The sequence below is a fragment of the Colobus angolensis genome, unplaced genomic scaffold (assembly GCF_000951035.1).
Source record: "Colobus angolensis palliatus isolate OR3802 unplaced genomic scaffold, Cang.pa_1.0 Scaffold361, whole genome shotgun sequence".
Lineage (NCBI taxonomy): Eukaryota > Metazoa > Chordata > Mammalia > Primates > Cercopithecidae > Colobus > Colobus angolensis.
The window spans coordinates 208,628-224,448 of record NW_012116944.1 but is presented as its reverse complement, the minus strand read 5'-3'; the positions used below and the strand labels follow the sequence as shown (position 1 = coordinate 224,448).

Sequence of the window (15,821 nt, the reverse complement as noted above, 5' to 3'; positions counted from 1 at the left end):
AAAAAAAAAAAAAAAAAAAAAAAATTCAGAACCCAAATTGTTAAAAACATGACAACAGGACCCTATAAAAAATAAGAATGGTTTAATATGAGAAGAGAAGCTTATTGGCAAAAATATTCATTACTTTTATGTGGTTTTGTTTTTTAAAAGGATATTCTAAGTAACTCCATAGCTACCGAATTAAGGGAGAAAATGGCATAAGTTGCTGTAAGGTAAACAATAGAACATAAACGTAAGAGCTTCTTACCTTTCAGGGTGATTCATAATGCCATAGACTATGAAAAGACCCTGAAATTCCTCTCTCCTCTATCTATTTAAAATACTTACTAACATACAAAAAGAGGATTAAAGGGAAAAGAGAAGTGAGTTCTGAAACAGGCAGTTTTGGCCAGGAGGAAGATTGAACTTTACACTTACTGAAGGTCTATTTTGTGTCAGGTCAATTATCATTTGGCCCACACAGCATTTTGGTAAAATAGGTGTCTGAAGTTCAGAGAGGTTAAGTGACGTGCCCAGATGGATTTAGCTCATCGGTTTTAGAGCTTAGAACCGAGGTCTAGGAAAGGGGCGTTGGGAAGAGATGAAGTCACACAGACATGGACTTCAACCACTCTTTAACACAGTGTCTTTGCAGACTGTCTGACACATGAGTGGTGGTTGATAAATGGATGACTAATGAATAGATTTGCAAGTGCCTTGGTGGAAAAGGTGACCTGACTTCTCATTGATCCATCTAAGCAGCAGGCCTGATTACAGAGCCACTAATGTTCTATAGCCTTCTTGCCTCATAGATAAATGATACATTTCTTAAGCACTCTGTAACTCAGTTTATTTATAAAAGGTGGGACAGCATTCTCTGTGACTGAGGTTTTGTTACAAACAATAAGAATCATAAAATGCTTTGTAAATATAAATGGTTGTGGAGACCATAATACAATGAAGCATAAATAACATGACTGAAATCATGTTCTGACTAAATGGGTTACTCTTAATGCTTTCAAATAACCATCTTGATTAGTTTTTGCCTCACTCAAAATTAGATTTCAAAGGCTATTTGTGACCTGGTCAGGTTGGGGTGTGAATAGTCCATGGAAGGAATACAAATGGCCTCAAGGTTTCCCAAAGGATGATTTCTGTATCAAGGTTAATTTCTAGTCAGGTGCATGCTTTGCTCAGTTCCTCTAAGAATGGGGTGTTTGATACTGAGAGGTGAAAAAATAAAGGATTTTTAGAATGTTAGATTTCAAAAAGCAAGTTATAGCATCTGTGGAAAGTCACTGTAGACAGGTGCACAGGGTTGAAATCTAGCTCTGTAGTCAGTGCACCTGGACTTTAGGCAGGGGCCTGAACTTCTCTGAGCTATATGTTCCTCCTCATCTATGTGATTAGGATGAGAAGTTTCCTCTGGGATGGATATGAAAATAAATGATAGAAAACCACCCAGCACAATTCTGTTCATATGACAACTTAGAAAAGGTATATATTCTTTTCAAGATCACACAGCTTTTGAGAGCAGCCAGAGAGCCAGTCTGTAGCAGATCTAAGGGAATACACAATTTAGATTTTTAAAATAATTCTCTACAAAGTATAAATCTGAATTGCTCTCATTTCCATTTCATTCCATTAAAAAAATCACCAATTACTGAAAATTGAATATCAGATAAGCTGGGAGAAATGAAGAAAATAAAAAAGAAATCTATAATATTCAACTCTAGTTTTAGAATAGGTAGACAACATAGTATTTGCAATATATTCACTGAACTAGTTTAGAAAACTACAGGCATTTATCCCTTTGGAATTCAAGTTCAGCTCCACCAAAATATGCAACTTTCATAATAAGCTCACCTAAGATGTTACAGGGAAAAATCCTCAAATGATATAACTTGATCCTTCTTCCTTGAAGTAAACGTCATACAGATCTTTTCAATTTTTAAAAAAATGTTTATTTTAAAATAATTATAAATTCATGGGGCATGGCAAAGATAATATGAAAGGCTCCATGCACCTTTTATAATTTTAGTGTTGAACTCATATTCTTATTCAATTCTGTCATCTGCTTTATATCTATTTGGGTCAGCATTATTTCACATCTTTATTCAGGGTAGAGACCCTCTTTGTTGTTTAGATTTGCACAGTGTAATAAGTGCTGATGATGCAGAATGTCTGGAAACAATGATATACCTGCTTGCTTTTCCCTCCAGTTTTAGCAGTCTATTAATATAATTTCTGACAATCATATATTTTTAAAGCTATTTTTAGAAGATTAATTTTTAATCATTATGTGCTTATACTACTTTAAAAATCAGGGAGAAATGTGACTATTTTTTGAACACTACCTTCAGTGTTGACGTTTAAGATTACTTGGTACTCTGTGTGTAGAATGACTGTAACCTACCCCAGAGCCTTCCCCAGGCCCCAGACTTCCTCTCCCCATTTGGTGTAGCCTCTCCTCTTCCAGAAAGTTTTTCTCTCTGTATCCAGTATGGGTCACTGGATTATTGAGAAAAAGTGTCACCAACAGGGGGGCATATGCCTGACACAAGTCATTCTTTCTCATTCATTCAACAGACTATGGTGAAGTGACAACTCTGTATCAAGAGTTGTTATATGCACTGGACATAACGGCTGTCAACAAGTCAGAGCTGGTCTCTGCCCTCTTGGACTTTTGCAGTGCACCATATCAAAGCTCAAAGTTGCAGTTATGGTGCTGTGGGTGTATTTACCAGTTTGATCTGAGTCTGGGGTTTAGGGAGGGCTTCCTGGAGGAAGAGAAGTAGGGGATGTCTGGCCACATCGGAATAATCTGCTAAGGTTTTCTTTCATGACTGCAGATTAAGAGACTTACATTTGCTTACTTTTCCATTTGTGCAAATAAAAACATGGTTTCAGGCAATTAGTCCCCATATGTCACTTTTTTCACCCCATTGTTTAAGCCATTACTGTTACATCTAAGGGGAAAATCAATTAATATGATTCTATCTTCAAAATCCAGGATCATAAATAATGTCTTAAACACCATGAATCAATAACCTCGCATGAGCAGCGAATACAGAACACACTAAACTCTAAAAGCTTAGACCTGCAGTTTCTGGCACATTGGTCTCTCTGTTCACATCAACACTAAAGGTAGCAGAGGCTCATGTCTCACGGCCCTCAGAGGGCTAAAAGCTCTGCTGTGCCTGACATAGGGGGTGGGGGGCAGGATGGCTGATGTCATTATTTTGATCCACTAATGTTTCATAAAGACAGGTAATTTTCTGGCAAATCCATATATACAAATGCATTAAAAACTTGCCCTTATTAGTGCTCATTTGCTTTGGTCTAATTTTCATACTAGAATTTTTACTTCTATACTAGTTTGGGGGACTGTTCTGGTACAGTTTCCTTCCCTTTACAACATGATGGACATCATTCAATTGATTTAAAATGTCAGTTTATGGCAATAGGCTGAAAGTCAGTATTTTGCTATGTTTTTTTTTTTTTTGCACCCCAGCCACTATCCTGATTTGGTTGAATTCCATTTTTATTCTCTCCTTTGGAATTTTTCAAAACTGTTACTAGATTTCTCCAGCAGAGGGTGCTGTGCACAACATAAAGCTACATATTTCACTTACCAGTGCTCAACTGCTTCTACAATGACTTGACATTTTAAGATTACTATTGGTCTCATAGCAAAAACAATTAAATTATATTGAAATGAACCCAAGTGGCAACTTCTGAGAAGTCTGTTTCTAAGATATTATGTGGTCAGATGGTACATTTACAAAATTTATTTTCTGTTACTTAGCAAGTATCAATTTCCCTTTCCCGTTTTTGTTTACAAGAAAATAGTGTAATTATTCAATCTAAAATGTATTACCTTAAAAACTTCATTTGCTCTCATTGGAAAGTTCAGCAATGACAAGAAAATATGTTCCTAGCATTGTAAAATTGTTTGGGGGAACTTCAGCAACATTTTGTTCCAAGATAGTGATTGGGATTTTTAAATAATGGCATAATTCACACATACTCAAAGCCTTCTGTGTAATACTTAGGTAGCAACAATTTTTATGTTAAAACAAAATAGATATGTAAAACAAAGCATACATACTGTCCAGACAGGCACTGTCCAGTAAAAATATAATGTAAACTGGGTATGTAATTTTAAATTTCCTATAGCCACACTAAAAAATAAAAATAAACAGGTGAAATTAATTTTTTATTTCTTTTTTAGAGATAAAGTCTATGTTGCCCAGGCTGAGTTCCTGAAATCTTGGCCTCAAGCAATCCTCCCACCTCAGCCTCCTGAGTCACTAGGATTATAGGCACGTTTTATTTAGATTAATATACCCAAAATATTACCATTTCAATGTGTAACCAATGTAAAAATTAATAATGAGATATGTATTTGGAGAAGGGTACTCATCTTCATGTATCTGGTGTATTTTACATTTGCAGCATATTTCCATTTGTACTAGCTTTATTTCAAGTGCTCTGTTGCTCCATGGAGCTAGTGGCTACTGTATGGGATAGGGCAGGACTAGAACATTTCTGGAGCTTTTGATTTGTAAATTAAGGACCTCTACAGGAGGAAGGACTTCTACCAGAAAATGCTCCCAGATCCAAGATAACTGTAAACTACAAAACACCCTTTGGGGTCTGACTTTGGAGGTGTAATTTTGAACATGTTTAATTCAACTTTGTGAGTTTAATTAAAGTTTTCATTAAACTTAAAAAGTGAATTCAGTTCAGTGCATTATAATTTGGTGGGGGGAATGAATGTTTGTTTTCTGTTTGCAGCATCTTTCTCTCTGCTGAGAAAACAAAAATTGACAAAGACTAGAACAAGATCTATGTCTGCTGCCAAAGTGAAAAGTTGTTCCTGTGGCATGATACCTTAGTGGTGATGGCAGGTCCTTCACACCCAGACCAACTGTCCTTTGTGTGATTCTAGCCTCTTCAATAGATCTTTGCTAACACACCTACTTCATCAGCAAAACCACTGATGTTTTAGTCCCTGGGCTTGCTGGTGATAAGGAGTAACTTTTAATTCCCCCTTATTTTGCAGCTACTGTTTTTCCTGAATATATACCCTTTTTTTGTGTGTCATACAAAGAAACTAAGAGGTGCCTTCATTAGTAATGGGAAATTTAAATACTAGCTGACGTATATGTGGCTCTTTTGTTCTACACAAAGCACTTTCACAGGCATCACTCATTTGAGAGCATACAGAGGCAAAGGAGCAGTGCAGAGAGACAACTAGGTGTGGAGACAGAAGTCCAGGTTTTGGAAGACTAAATCTATTTACTGTTTTCCAGCTGGGTGGTGGTGATGTTGAGTGTGTGTCACCATAATCAACCATGACCAGGGCTTTCACTAGCTGATGTAGTGTCTTTGTACGATTTGGAAAAGGGTGCCCACTTGGGGTGTACACGACCTTGTAGGTACACAGCTTGGCAACTAGATAGCAGCTTTGAGCAAATTAGAAAAAAGTACCCCTATGTCTTACAGGCCAGTGTCAGGGCAGATGGCTTGACAAGTGAAAAGGGCAGGATTTCAGACCCCATTTGCTCTCCTGCACAACTTACATGGCAGCTGTGACTATGACCAAACACTGATTGATTCTCATATGTCAGGCATCACGCTAGGAACTTTACATATATTAGCTCATCTATTCCCTATTCGTTCACTATTAGACATCCTCCCTTTACACATTTAAACCGAGGCTCAGAGACTGAGTGCTTGGTTACGGTCACAGAACGAATAAGTGGTGGAGCCAAGATGAGAAGTCTAGTCTGTGTAACTTCCATAAATCATGATCCCAACCACCACATTACATGGGGCAAATTATCCTTCCCAGGAGTTATTCTAACAGCTAAATTTGATTACGTACATGGAAAGGCTTCACACATTTTAACACACTATAGGTACATAAACCGATCTTTACAATTGTGTTAATAAAAATCAGTGATCAGAATATTTGCTAAGATGATTTTTAAATACTTGAGTTTTAAGATTTTCAAAGAAGAACCTACAACGGAACTGGTTATAAAAGTAGCATATAGATTGGTTATAAAGTAGCACATAGAATTCATCTATGGAGAAGGGGGTTGACAAAAATAGACATTTATAACGAGACAGGCATTATCAAGGGTCACTTGCCACAGATGACAGATAAAGCTTAATTGTTATGAAATTAGTATGTTATATTAAATAATGGTAGGACAATTTATTTCTCTTTTTTTTTCTGAGACAGAGTCTTGCTGTTGCCAGGCTGGAGTGCAGTGGCATGATCTTGGCTCACTGCAACCTCTGCCTCCCGGGTTCAAGTGATTCTCCTGCTTCAGCCTCCCGAGTAGCTGGGACTACAGGCACACACCACCACACTCAGCTAATTTTTGTATTTTTAGTAGAGATGGGGTTTCACCATGTTGGCCAAGATGGTCTCAATCTCTTGACTTCGTGATCCACTTGCCTCGGCCTCCCTAAGTGCTGGGATTATAGGCTTGAACAACCGCGCCTGGCCTATTTCTCTTTTTTAAGGAAACCTTGAGTGATCTGGTCACTGCTTTCATTCAGGAAGTATTTTTACCTTGTTAATTAACAGTTATTCAGCAGCAAAATGGGAGAGGAACAGAGTAGAGAGGATAAAAGAACATAAAAAAGATGAAACCTCTTAAACTATGCTTATGCTTCTCTGTGAACTAGAACTTTGAAGAGTTGCACCTTCAAGGAAAAAGATAAGTTGTCTTTTTAAAAAGACAGATTTGGGTTTTATTGTTGCCAGTCTGTTTTTGAAGAGAGGAAAGTTCTGACAAGAATGAAGTGTGGTTGGGGATATGAAAAGAGTGGCGAGAAGGGCTCGAGTTTGGCATACAATTTGATTAACTGAGCTTCAGTTATAAAATGTGTGTAATGGTTCCTTCATTACTATTAAGTTTAATACATGAAGAAAACCCGTGCCTTGAAAATTCCATCCTCATTTTTGCTCTAGTGGCCTCCAGTGCTTGATTCTTTAAGCCTGGAAGTATTTGCATTTCATCTGAATTGTCTAAAATGGAACCAAAGTTTATCTGGTCTTTAAAAATGTGGCAAAGAAATGCTATCTAGTTTTTCCAAAATAGCTCATAGAATCCAAGACAGAAGATTATATCGTCATTTCTTCATACCTTGGAATACCATGAAGCCATAAAAAAGAATGAGATCCTGTCTTCTGCAGGAACATGGATGGAGCTGCAGGCCATTATCCTTAGCAAACTAATGCAGGAACAGAAAACCAAATACTGCATATTCTCACTTATAGGTGGGAGCTAAATGAGAACTTGTGGACACAAAGGGGAACAACAGACACTGGGGCCTACTTGAAGGTAGAGGGTGGGAGGAGTGAGAGGATCACAAAAAATAACTAGTAGGTACTAGGCCTAGAACTTGGGTGAAAGAATGATCTGTATAATAAACACTGGCAACATGAGTTTACCTGTGTAACAAGCCTACATGTGTAGGTTTGAGTTTAGTACTCAATCTTTCTGAGCCTTAGTTTAGGCTGAGGCAGGAGAACTGCTTGAACCCAGGAGGCGGAGGCTGCAGTGAGCCGAGATTGTGCCACTGCACTCCAGCCTGGGTGACAGAGTGAGACTCCATCTCAAAAAAAATAAAATAAAATAAAATAAAGAAAAGAAGTAGACCTAGATTTGGACCCCAGCCTTACTACTCAGCGGGATAACCTTAGGTATGTTACTTGACATCTCTGAACTTCAATTTCCTTATAAGTAAGGTGTAATTAAAACCACCCGATTTGCAGTGCTATCCTTTCTTTTTAAATTTTCACATATGAAGGTATTTATCAGTGCCTCATGAATGCTAGACATTCAACAATTACTATTTTCCCTCTACCTTGCTGTAAAGACATCTTTAAATTCATGGTTGGTGGTAATTGTGTCTTATCCTAAACCTTTGGCATGACAATTTTTTCTATAGAATAAATATCATGGTGATAATAACTCATAATTATCAAGGGCTTACTACATAACAAGAACTGTATTTCATATGTGCCTCACCTACTTATTCTATTTATTCTCAACAATAACCGCAGGAAGTTAGGAAGGTAATCTCCATTTTGCAGAAGAATCAGAGGCTCAGAGATCAAGAAATTTGCACAAGGTTATTCCTCAGGTACCCTACAGTTCATCTCGCTCCTTTGCTCACACCTTGAAACCGACCGGAGCTCTGCTGAGTGCATTCCAAAAATCGGTGAATTAAAAAAGAGTGGATTTTATGGAATACGAATTATATCTCTAATAAAGCTGTTATTTAAATAATTCCTAATTTGGAGTGATTAGGAAGTGAGTATAAAGGAAGAATTAGCTCTGATATTTTTCTTTCAGCATCAGACTTTATGGTGAGCCTGTTCTCTAATTTTTTTTTTTTTACATTTTTAAAGGAAAACTCTGCATCCAACACCTATTCTCAAAACCAGACTATTCCCAACGTCCACTAAGAAAAACTGCTCTGGTTCTTAGGGTCAGACAGCCTGAAGACGTTGTGTATGAAAAAGTGACATGCTCGGACATACCAGTCTTACTAAGTCAAAGAATAAGACACTGAAACACCACAAACTCTAATAATTACCCTGAAACATTTTTTAGAAACTAATTACGGCCCAAGAGAAATTAAAAATTTATGAAGGATACTGAAATTATCTGGGAGAAACTTGAAAAAGCTGAAAGAGTCCAGAAATAATTCCAAAAAGAAAATGTGAACATATTTTCTTCAAAATGCTCAGCATGCCTTGCATACCTTCCGTTATTATTTCACCCTCTTTTTGCCCATTTTTGACTTAGAAAACTTTCTTTGGTATTGGAAGGATTGATGTATGTGATTAAAGATGGAATCATCAAAATACTTACACTTCTATATTACGGAGAATAAAGTTTGTTAGATTAAATGGAACTTCATGCCTTATGATATAGAAAACAGCAATAAAAGCTGAAAAACTTGGCCAGGTGTGGTGGCTCACACTTGTAATCCCAGCACTTTGGGAGGCAGAGGCGGGCAGATCACGAGGTCAAGAGATGGAGACCATCCCGGCTAATATGGTGAAACCTCGCCTCTACTAAAAATACAAAAACTCAGCGGGGCGTGGTGTCCGGCGCCTGTAGTCCCAGCTACTCAGGAGGCCGAGGCAGGAGAATGGCGTGAACCCGGGAGGCAGAGCCTGCAGTGAGCCGAGATTGCGCCACTGCACTCCCGCCCGGGCGACAGAGCGAGACTCTGTCCAAAAAAAAAAAAAAAAAAAGCTGAAGAACTTGGGTCCTAGCTTAAAATACAAATGTGTGAAATTCAAGTCCCGTTTTACGTAATCTAGTCATTCCTTTAATGTCTGCCTGCAGACATTTAAGGAACCAAGGAGCCATCATTATTACCTTCATCCATGCCATTAAGTAACTCGGTTAAATCTTCATTTTTGCTGTCAAACTGATGCTCCTTCCAAGTTTCACCATTTTCACTTCGAAGAACAATGAGTTCTCTCTCTTTTCCTCTCATGGACCCAAAGTGAGGGATTTCCACTATGACAGGGCTGGAAAAAAAATCCACATTATTTTGGTATCAAATTAAATATATTTAGAGTATCGTACTTAAAAAATGTTTCATTAACAGTATTCATTTGAAAATCAGAGGTGCCACTAAGGTTGGGAATGATTTCAAAGCTGCAGAATCATTTGCTAATTAAAGAATATTTTCGAAGCCTGATAACATGCCATCATTCATTCACTCACAAACAGTTCTTGGAGGACTACCATATGTTAGGCATAGGATTTAACAGGAGAACTTTTTCAGTACATATAAATAGGAATTTTGAATCAGAATGGAAAGTTATTAAAGTAGACCATAAGAAAGTTGGTCCATTTTTAAAAGACACAGTAGGTATATTATACAAATGCTAATGATTTAAAAGGACACAGTCATTTCTTTAAAAAAAATTCTATAAAGTTCCTAGTTTGAAAGATGATTGCTATATTTTCTCCTTAGCAAGAAAACAATCAATATGATAACGACTCCTCCAACAGGCAGATTCCATGCCTTCCATGGCCATACGGTTAAGAGAGTTCCTGTGCTTTTCAATTTGTGAAATGGTAGTAGGTAGCTTCAATTCCTGGCTCTAATATAACCTGCATAGGAATACTTACACTTTCTGAAAAAGTACTTGTTGGTTTGCAATGGTCATATAACGACACAGTAATTTCTGACAGTGTCCTTTTGCAAAGGAATGTAAAAGAATGGCTGCAAATTGAACATAGCCAATCAAGCCACGGGAAATAATTTTGTTACATTTTAAAAGAGGATAAATACTAAAAGAGATGAATGGAAGTAAGCAGACCACAATCACACACAGTTTATGTAGTTGGATTGTGCAGCTTTATTTTATGACATTTAAGTAGACAGTATCATTATTCTCCTACAGAGGTTGTATGGAGCCCCACTTCTTAACCTATGTGTTTAGATATATGTGATAACAGAAGATATAGACTTAAATAAGTAAGAGCAGAAAAAGGGATCATCATCTATAATGATCAAATAACATAAATAAAAACATGAATATCGATTTATTGGAAGAGCATTCGCTTAAAACGGGGATGATAAATATGATCATTTTGCTTTTGGCAAAATCAGAATTCAAATTAAAGGTTAAAAAATAATTTTTATAATGCCTTTATTCTTCAATAGGTAGAAACAAAATCAAGTGTTCTTAGCAGTATTGATAATTTCAAGATTAAGGTATTTACAAGAGTTTTTAACTACACTTTATAATTAAACATTAAATTGTATTTAGTTTTGAGAACAAGATACAATCTTTGCAGGTTAATGTGTCAGATACTGTCTCTGTAAATATTTAAGGAATGTGGCTTTATGTATGATGTTCAATGATATTGGAGAGAAGGTATGAACAAGGGTCTTTGACCAAGGTGAAAGCCAAGCATAGCTTTTCATTAACAGGTTTCTTCATGCAGACTGCCAAGGCAAATACAACAATCAAACAGACAAGCGAACAAACAACAAATACCAGTGCATTTCAGCTTAAGCAAAACCAAACAAAACAATTTTATAACTTTAAAAGAATATTCTATCTGCTGTTTATTTACTTTTATTTAAATATCTTATTGTCCCAACACTTTTCAAAATTAGTTTACTTATTGATGACTTCTTCTCAAAGCCCATAAAAAATTACACAGTACTCATGTGCTTCTAAAAGATCTGATTACACACACATACATGCACGCGCACACACACACAGGTGTACAGACATATAATTTATAGCAACTTTTGACTCAAAGCCTGCAAATACCTTCTCTTACACTGGGTTAAAGACTGTCGCTGTCTTTAAAAACTATCATATTCAGAAGAAACATTTCAAATTAAAGAAAGGTTTACAAAAGCACGAAGTTATGGAAGCAGAATGCTTGCAGTGAATTCCACATGCTTGAAAAGCACAAGATAGGTAGCGGTGCTACATTAAGTCAAGCCACTATGATTTTTTTTTCTTTCAGTGACACACATCAACTGAAAGCATTTAAAAAAAACTTAAAAAATAAAAATAAACTTAAGACAAGAATCAGACCATGGGTGTGACAGAAAAAAATTGAAAATGGAAAAAAAAATTGTAGACATTCTGTATCTTGTCTATAAAGGTCCTACCCAATAAATTTTGTTCCTTGAGGCCCAAGCTGCAGGATTCGGCTAACCAAGCTCTCACCCTCATTTACAGGGGGAGGATTGGTAGGAAGATGCAGTTTACTGAATAACATCCATGCAGCAGAAAGAGAAACGAGAAGGGGAAATTGTGAACAAACTGTCAGTCACGACAGAGCCTGCCTGATTTGCACCCAAGTGCCACCTCAGAAAATGAATTAAATTTATTTTTCCTTTTTGTAAAATACCATATCACAATGAACTGTTTCCCGAAAAATTTTCTTTAAAAAGACATGTCCCCAAAGCAGCCATATATTCAATGCGGTAGAATAATTCCAGCATCTGCATTTTTTCCCTGGAATGGTGCCTTGACTTCTACAGGGACCACTGGGGTTCCGTGCACTTGCTGAGCAGAGAACATGCTTCTCGGTTAGTAAAAGCCTTGACCAGCAAACTGAGTTAAGAAAGTATCAGCCTATTAGCCTTTCACAGAATCACACAGCTTTGTGACCTTTGACACTTTACAAAAAGTATACTCAATCAGGTCCAACTAAGCAGTTTTAAGAGTTAACTCTTGGAGTTAACAAGGGTAAAGAAAATCAAAGATGCGTTGTGAGGGCCAAGGTTAACATTGACAAAACAACTTACCCTAAAAATTGTGCCCCTGCAGGACCCATTTCTACCAGCCTACTGGCTAATCCCTCTCCTTCCACCATGGGGGGTGGGTTGGCCAGTTTATGTCTCTTTACCAAACGGCAGGTGATTCGAGTGGGGGCCGTACACTTGCGTGGAGGAATGATGATTCTCATGCCATGGTGACGGCTTCCTCTCATGGAGCCCCCTCTCGCGTCCACCATAAAGCTAACCAGAAACCTGTGGGGAGAAGATCCGAGGCCAATTCAAGGATGGAAATAAACCGTGTTCACAGCAAGTTTTGAAATTAAATGTTAAAGTTTATTTAAAGTGACAGACAACGTAGCTATCATTTCCTCTCTTTAAAGATAAACCAGAAGTAAATACGGTGGAGTCACATCAAACATGCATTTAACTTGTGTACTTTGCAAAAACTGAAACACACTTATTTTTGGTAGAACATGGCCCCCAAACAGAAAAGCCAACTACTTTACCAGGCTCAAATGGAAGGAATAAGGGAGGTTTCAAAACTGGAGTAAAAAACTGTCTATTAAGAGGATTCTCATGCATTTAAAACAAAAAAAACTGTGGTCTTTATATTCAAAGGTCATTTTAACTATGAGTGGTTTTTGCCATATGCTGCCATATGGTCTCCTACAAGTAAGATGAAACTCCACAGTATGTCTTGACATTTATGACTCATAAAATGAATGTATATTTAATCATACCAACACTAATTTTTACTATGATAAAGTAGAATATAAGAATAAAAGCAGGAGATGACTAGATTTGCTAAGGTGATTTTGATGGAAAGGGATTAAATGTTTTCAGTATAAATATGGGCTTAAAAGCTGTCTGAAATAACCTAAATTTGAATATTTTATACAATTAAAAAATGGAACTTAGACTTTTAGAAAGTGGCTCCAAATTATGTAATTCTGTCATTGGCCTTTTATTAAAGCTAATAAGGAAAAAACAGTCCGCATGTATTAAGAGGTATGGCAGTGTAAAGAAATTAACTGTTATATTTGGGGAGAAGCACAGTGGAATCACTGTCTTCTATCACGTATGCACGGTTCCACTATCATCATCACAGACTTTTAACACAGTTACTACCACAGAGCTATAAGTAAACATCAATCGGTGAGTTCAATGTGTGGAAGAGTTAAGGTCAGATAGTGGAACACAAATATATCCCTGTATTCTAGTTTCCCCATATGAAAATATAGATTACTAGCACAGTACAAAATGGTGATAACTGGAAAATTGTCTGAATTCTTAAAGTGTTTTTGGGGAAAAAAAAAAATCCCATCCATCAAAATTCTTTACTATTTTTTCCTCTAAAAACAATGCTAACATCCTGCAAACAGAATTTAAGACCCCTAGCTGGGGACCCTCTTCTGAAGAATGATACCTCTTGACCTTGAAAGAGTGACCTTTTCAAGCAAACTGGCCTGTGATCCCCACAGGGAGAGGCAATGGGCTGGCGATCATTTTTCAGCCCATCAGATTCCTAGAACCAACTCTCCTCATCAGTAAGGTGGATTCATCTTCACACCCTTTTGCTCGTTTTGGATTTAACCATTTTGCTCTGAATTAATTTATGTCTTTTATAACATTCTATCGATTTTGGGAGATTGGGACCACTATGCTAATCAAGTTAAAGGGGAAAACACTGACTCTCTCAAAAACAAAAAGAAAACAAAAATCACTCCTCCCTAGTCAAAGAAAAAGATGCTTGTTCACTTGTACAAGTGTTGGGATGAATTGTTACCAATGCTAAAAGACATGAGGCTCACCTGAAATTGCTCTGGGCTGCCTACATTTTCTTAGACATATGTATATTTAACAACTACTTTTATTCAGTAACGAGGCAATATGGCAATATTATAAGACAAAATTGAATCATTCCCTGCATTTAGTAGTTGTAACTACGAAATCAATTTTTCATTAGGAATAATAGTAACAGAATGGATTTAAAACGATTCACGACAAATGTTGGGCTTGAAGATTCAGTTGTGTCAGTACACACATACACGGACACTGGAGTGCTTCCACTGAGAGGGGAATATTTGCCCTGGCAACCGCTGAGTCTCAACAACTTAGATAGTAATTCTGATTGGGTCTGTCCTGTTCACTGCTTGAGCTGGAGAGCCAAGCACAATTCTAGCACAAAATAGGGACACGATAAATATTTACTGAATAAATCAATGAATAAAACTATTTTGCTTAGAAACTGTGTAGGTGAGACTTGGTTGCTAATACTAATTGATGGGTGGATAGATAGGTAGATAGCTGATTGGAGCTGAGCGGACTGAAGGTACAGTTTATCAGAATTAAAATAAAAATAGCTCAGCTGCAAAGAATATCAGAACCAATGGAAAAAACACTAGTTAAGATGATATTAACAACAAACTGGAAGTGTCTCTTTCTCTGTGTTCTGTATAGCACACAGTGCATGGCTGGGGCTCATCAGCAACCATTTATTGTTCTGAGGTTCTCAACTTCATGGAGTCAAGAGACTGAGGAAAAGTGGGACTATTCATTAAACAGGACATGGGTCCTATTATTTAATAACATTATAAAATACAGTGATTTGTTTTACAAACCCGTCTTACATATTCCATGTAAAAAAGTCATGCAACATAACTTATAGAACAAATTAAAAGGTAATATGTAATAATATTTGTATCTTATTAATATTGAAACTATAGCACAAATTCTACAAATGATCCTAACACTAATACACGAATGTTTCTAGTTTTAGGAACAGCAGGATGACAAATGTTGATATACTACAGACATTGACACGATCTAACTACGGGAAAAATTCACATAAATTAAAAATACAACAAGGATGGTTCACATAAAGGACACAGTTATCACCTTGAATCATACTGAGGAAGTGGAGAAGAATAGCTGCAAAATAATTTAGAAAGCAAATGGGAAAAATTAATGTAATATAATTAGAAGCAAGCAACAGAAAATGTCAATGACAAGCAAAGGAAAAATAAAAACCATCAGAAAATGAAACAAGGGCATTTGGCATTTGTGGGACAACCTAGAAAAATATCTGCCTTACGTAGGTGCATAAACTGCAAGGATCTGGCATCAGTGAAATATTTCTAAGTCTACATCAGGTCTATATTTTCCTTTTCAAATAAGCCCACACCTGCTGCCATAACTTTTGCTTTCCTGCACGTGTCTATTGTCTCTGTTGTCTTCAATAACGTCAATAACATTCAAGGTGAAGGGGAGATAACTTGCATACTCAAATACTTCATTGTTTTTAATGTATGGGAAAGTTCATTTCTGATTTTACTATCATGTTTCTTCAACTTCTCAGTTTACTAAATTAAGCCCTAGTACCTTGTCTTTGATTTGCAGAGAATACAAAGTGATAGTTTCGAGTCTTTGAAATATGGTGGCAATTCATCAAGCGTGATTCAAAAAACTCAACATGTTTGCTCCCTAAATGTATCCCAAATGTTGTATATTTTCCTTCTTGAATCTGATTTTTT

General features: G+C 36.8%; 1 protein-coding gene across 1 annotated transcript in view; it reads right to left on the bottom strand.

Moving 5' to 3' along the window:
* ANK3 (ankyrin 3, node of Ranvier (ankyrin G)) overlaps window positions 1-15,821 on the bottom strand; it is a 272,063-nt gene that overhangs the window by 70,161 nt on the left and 186,081 nt on the right. The window contains exons 27-28 of the mRNA XM_011953463.1: window positions 12,316-12,540; window positions 9,382-9,556 (exon numbers count right to left, since the gene is read on the bottom strand). Coding sequence (XP_011808853.1) covers window positions 9,382-9,556; window positions 12,316-12,540 — 400 coding nt within the window. The remainder of the gene's footprint in view (window positions 1-9,381; window positions 9,557-12,315; window positions 12,541-15,821) is intronic.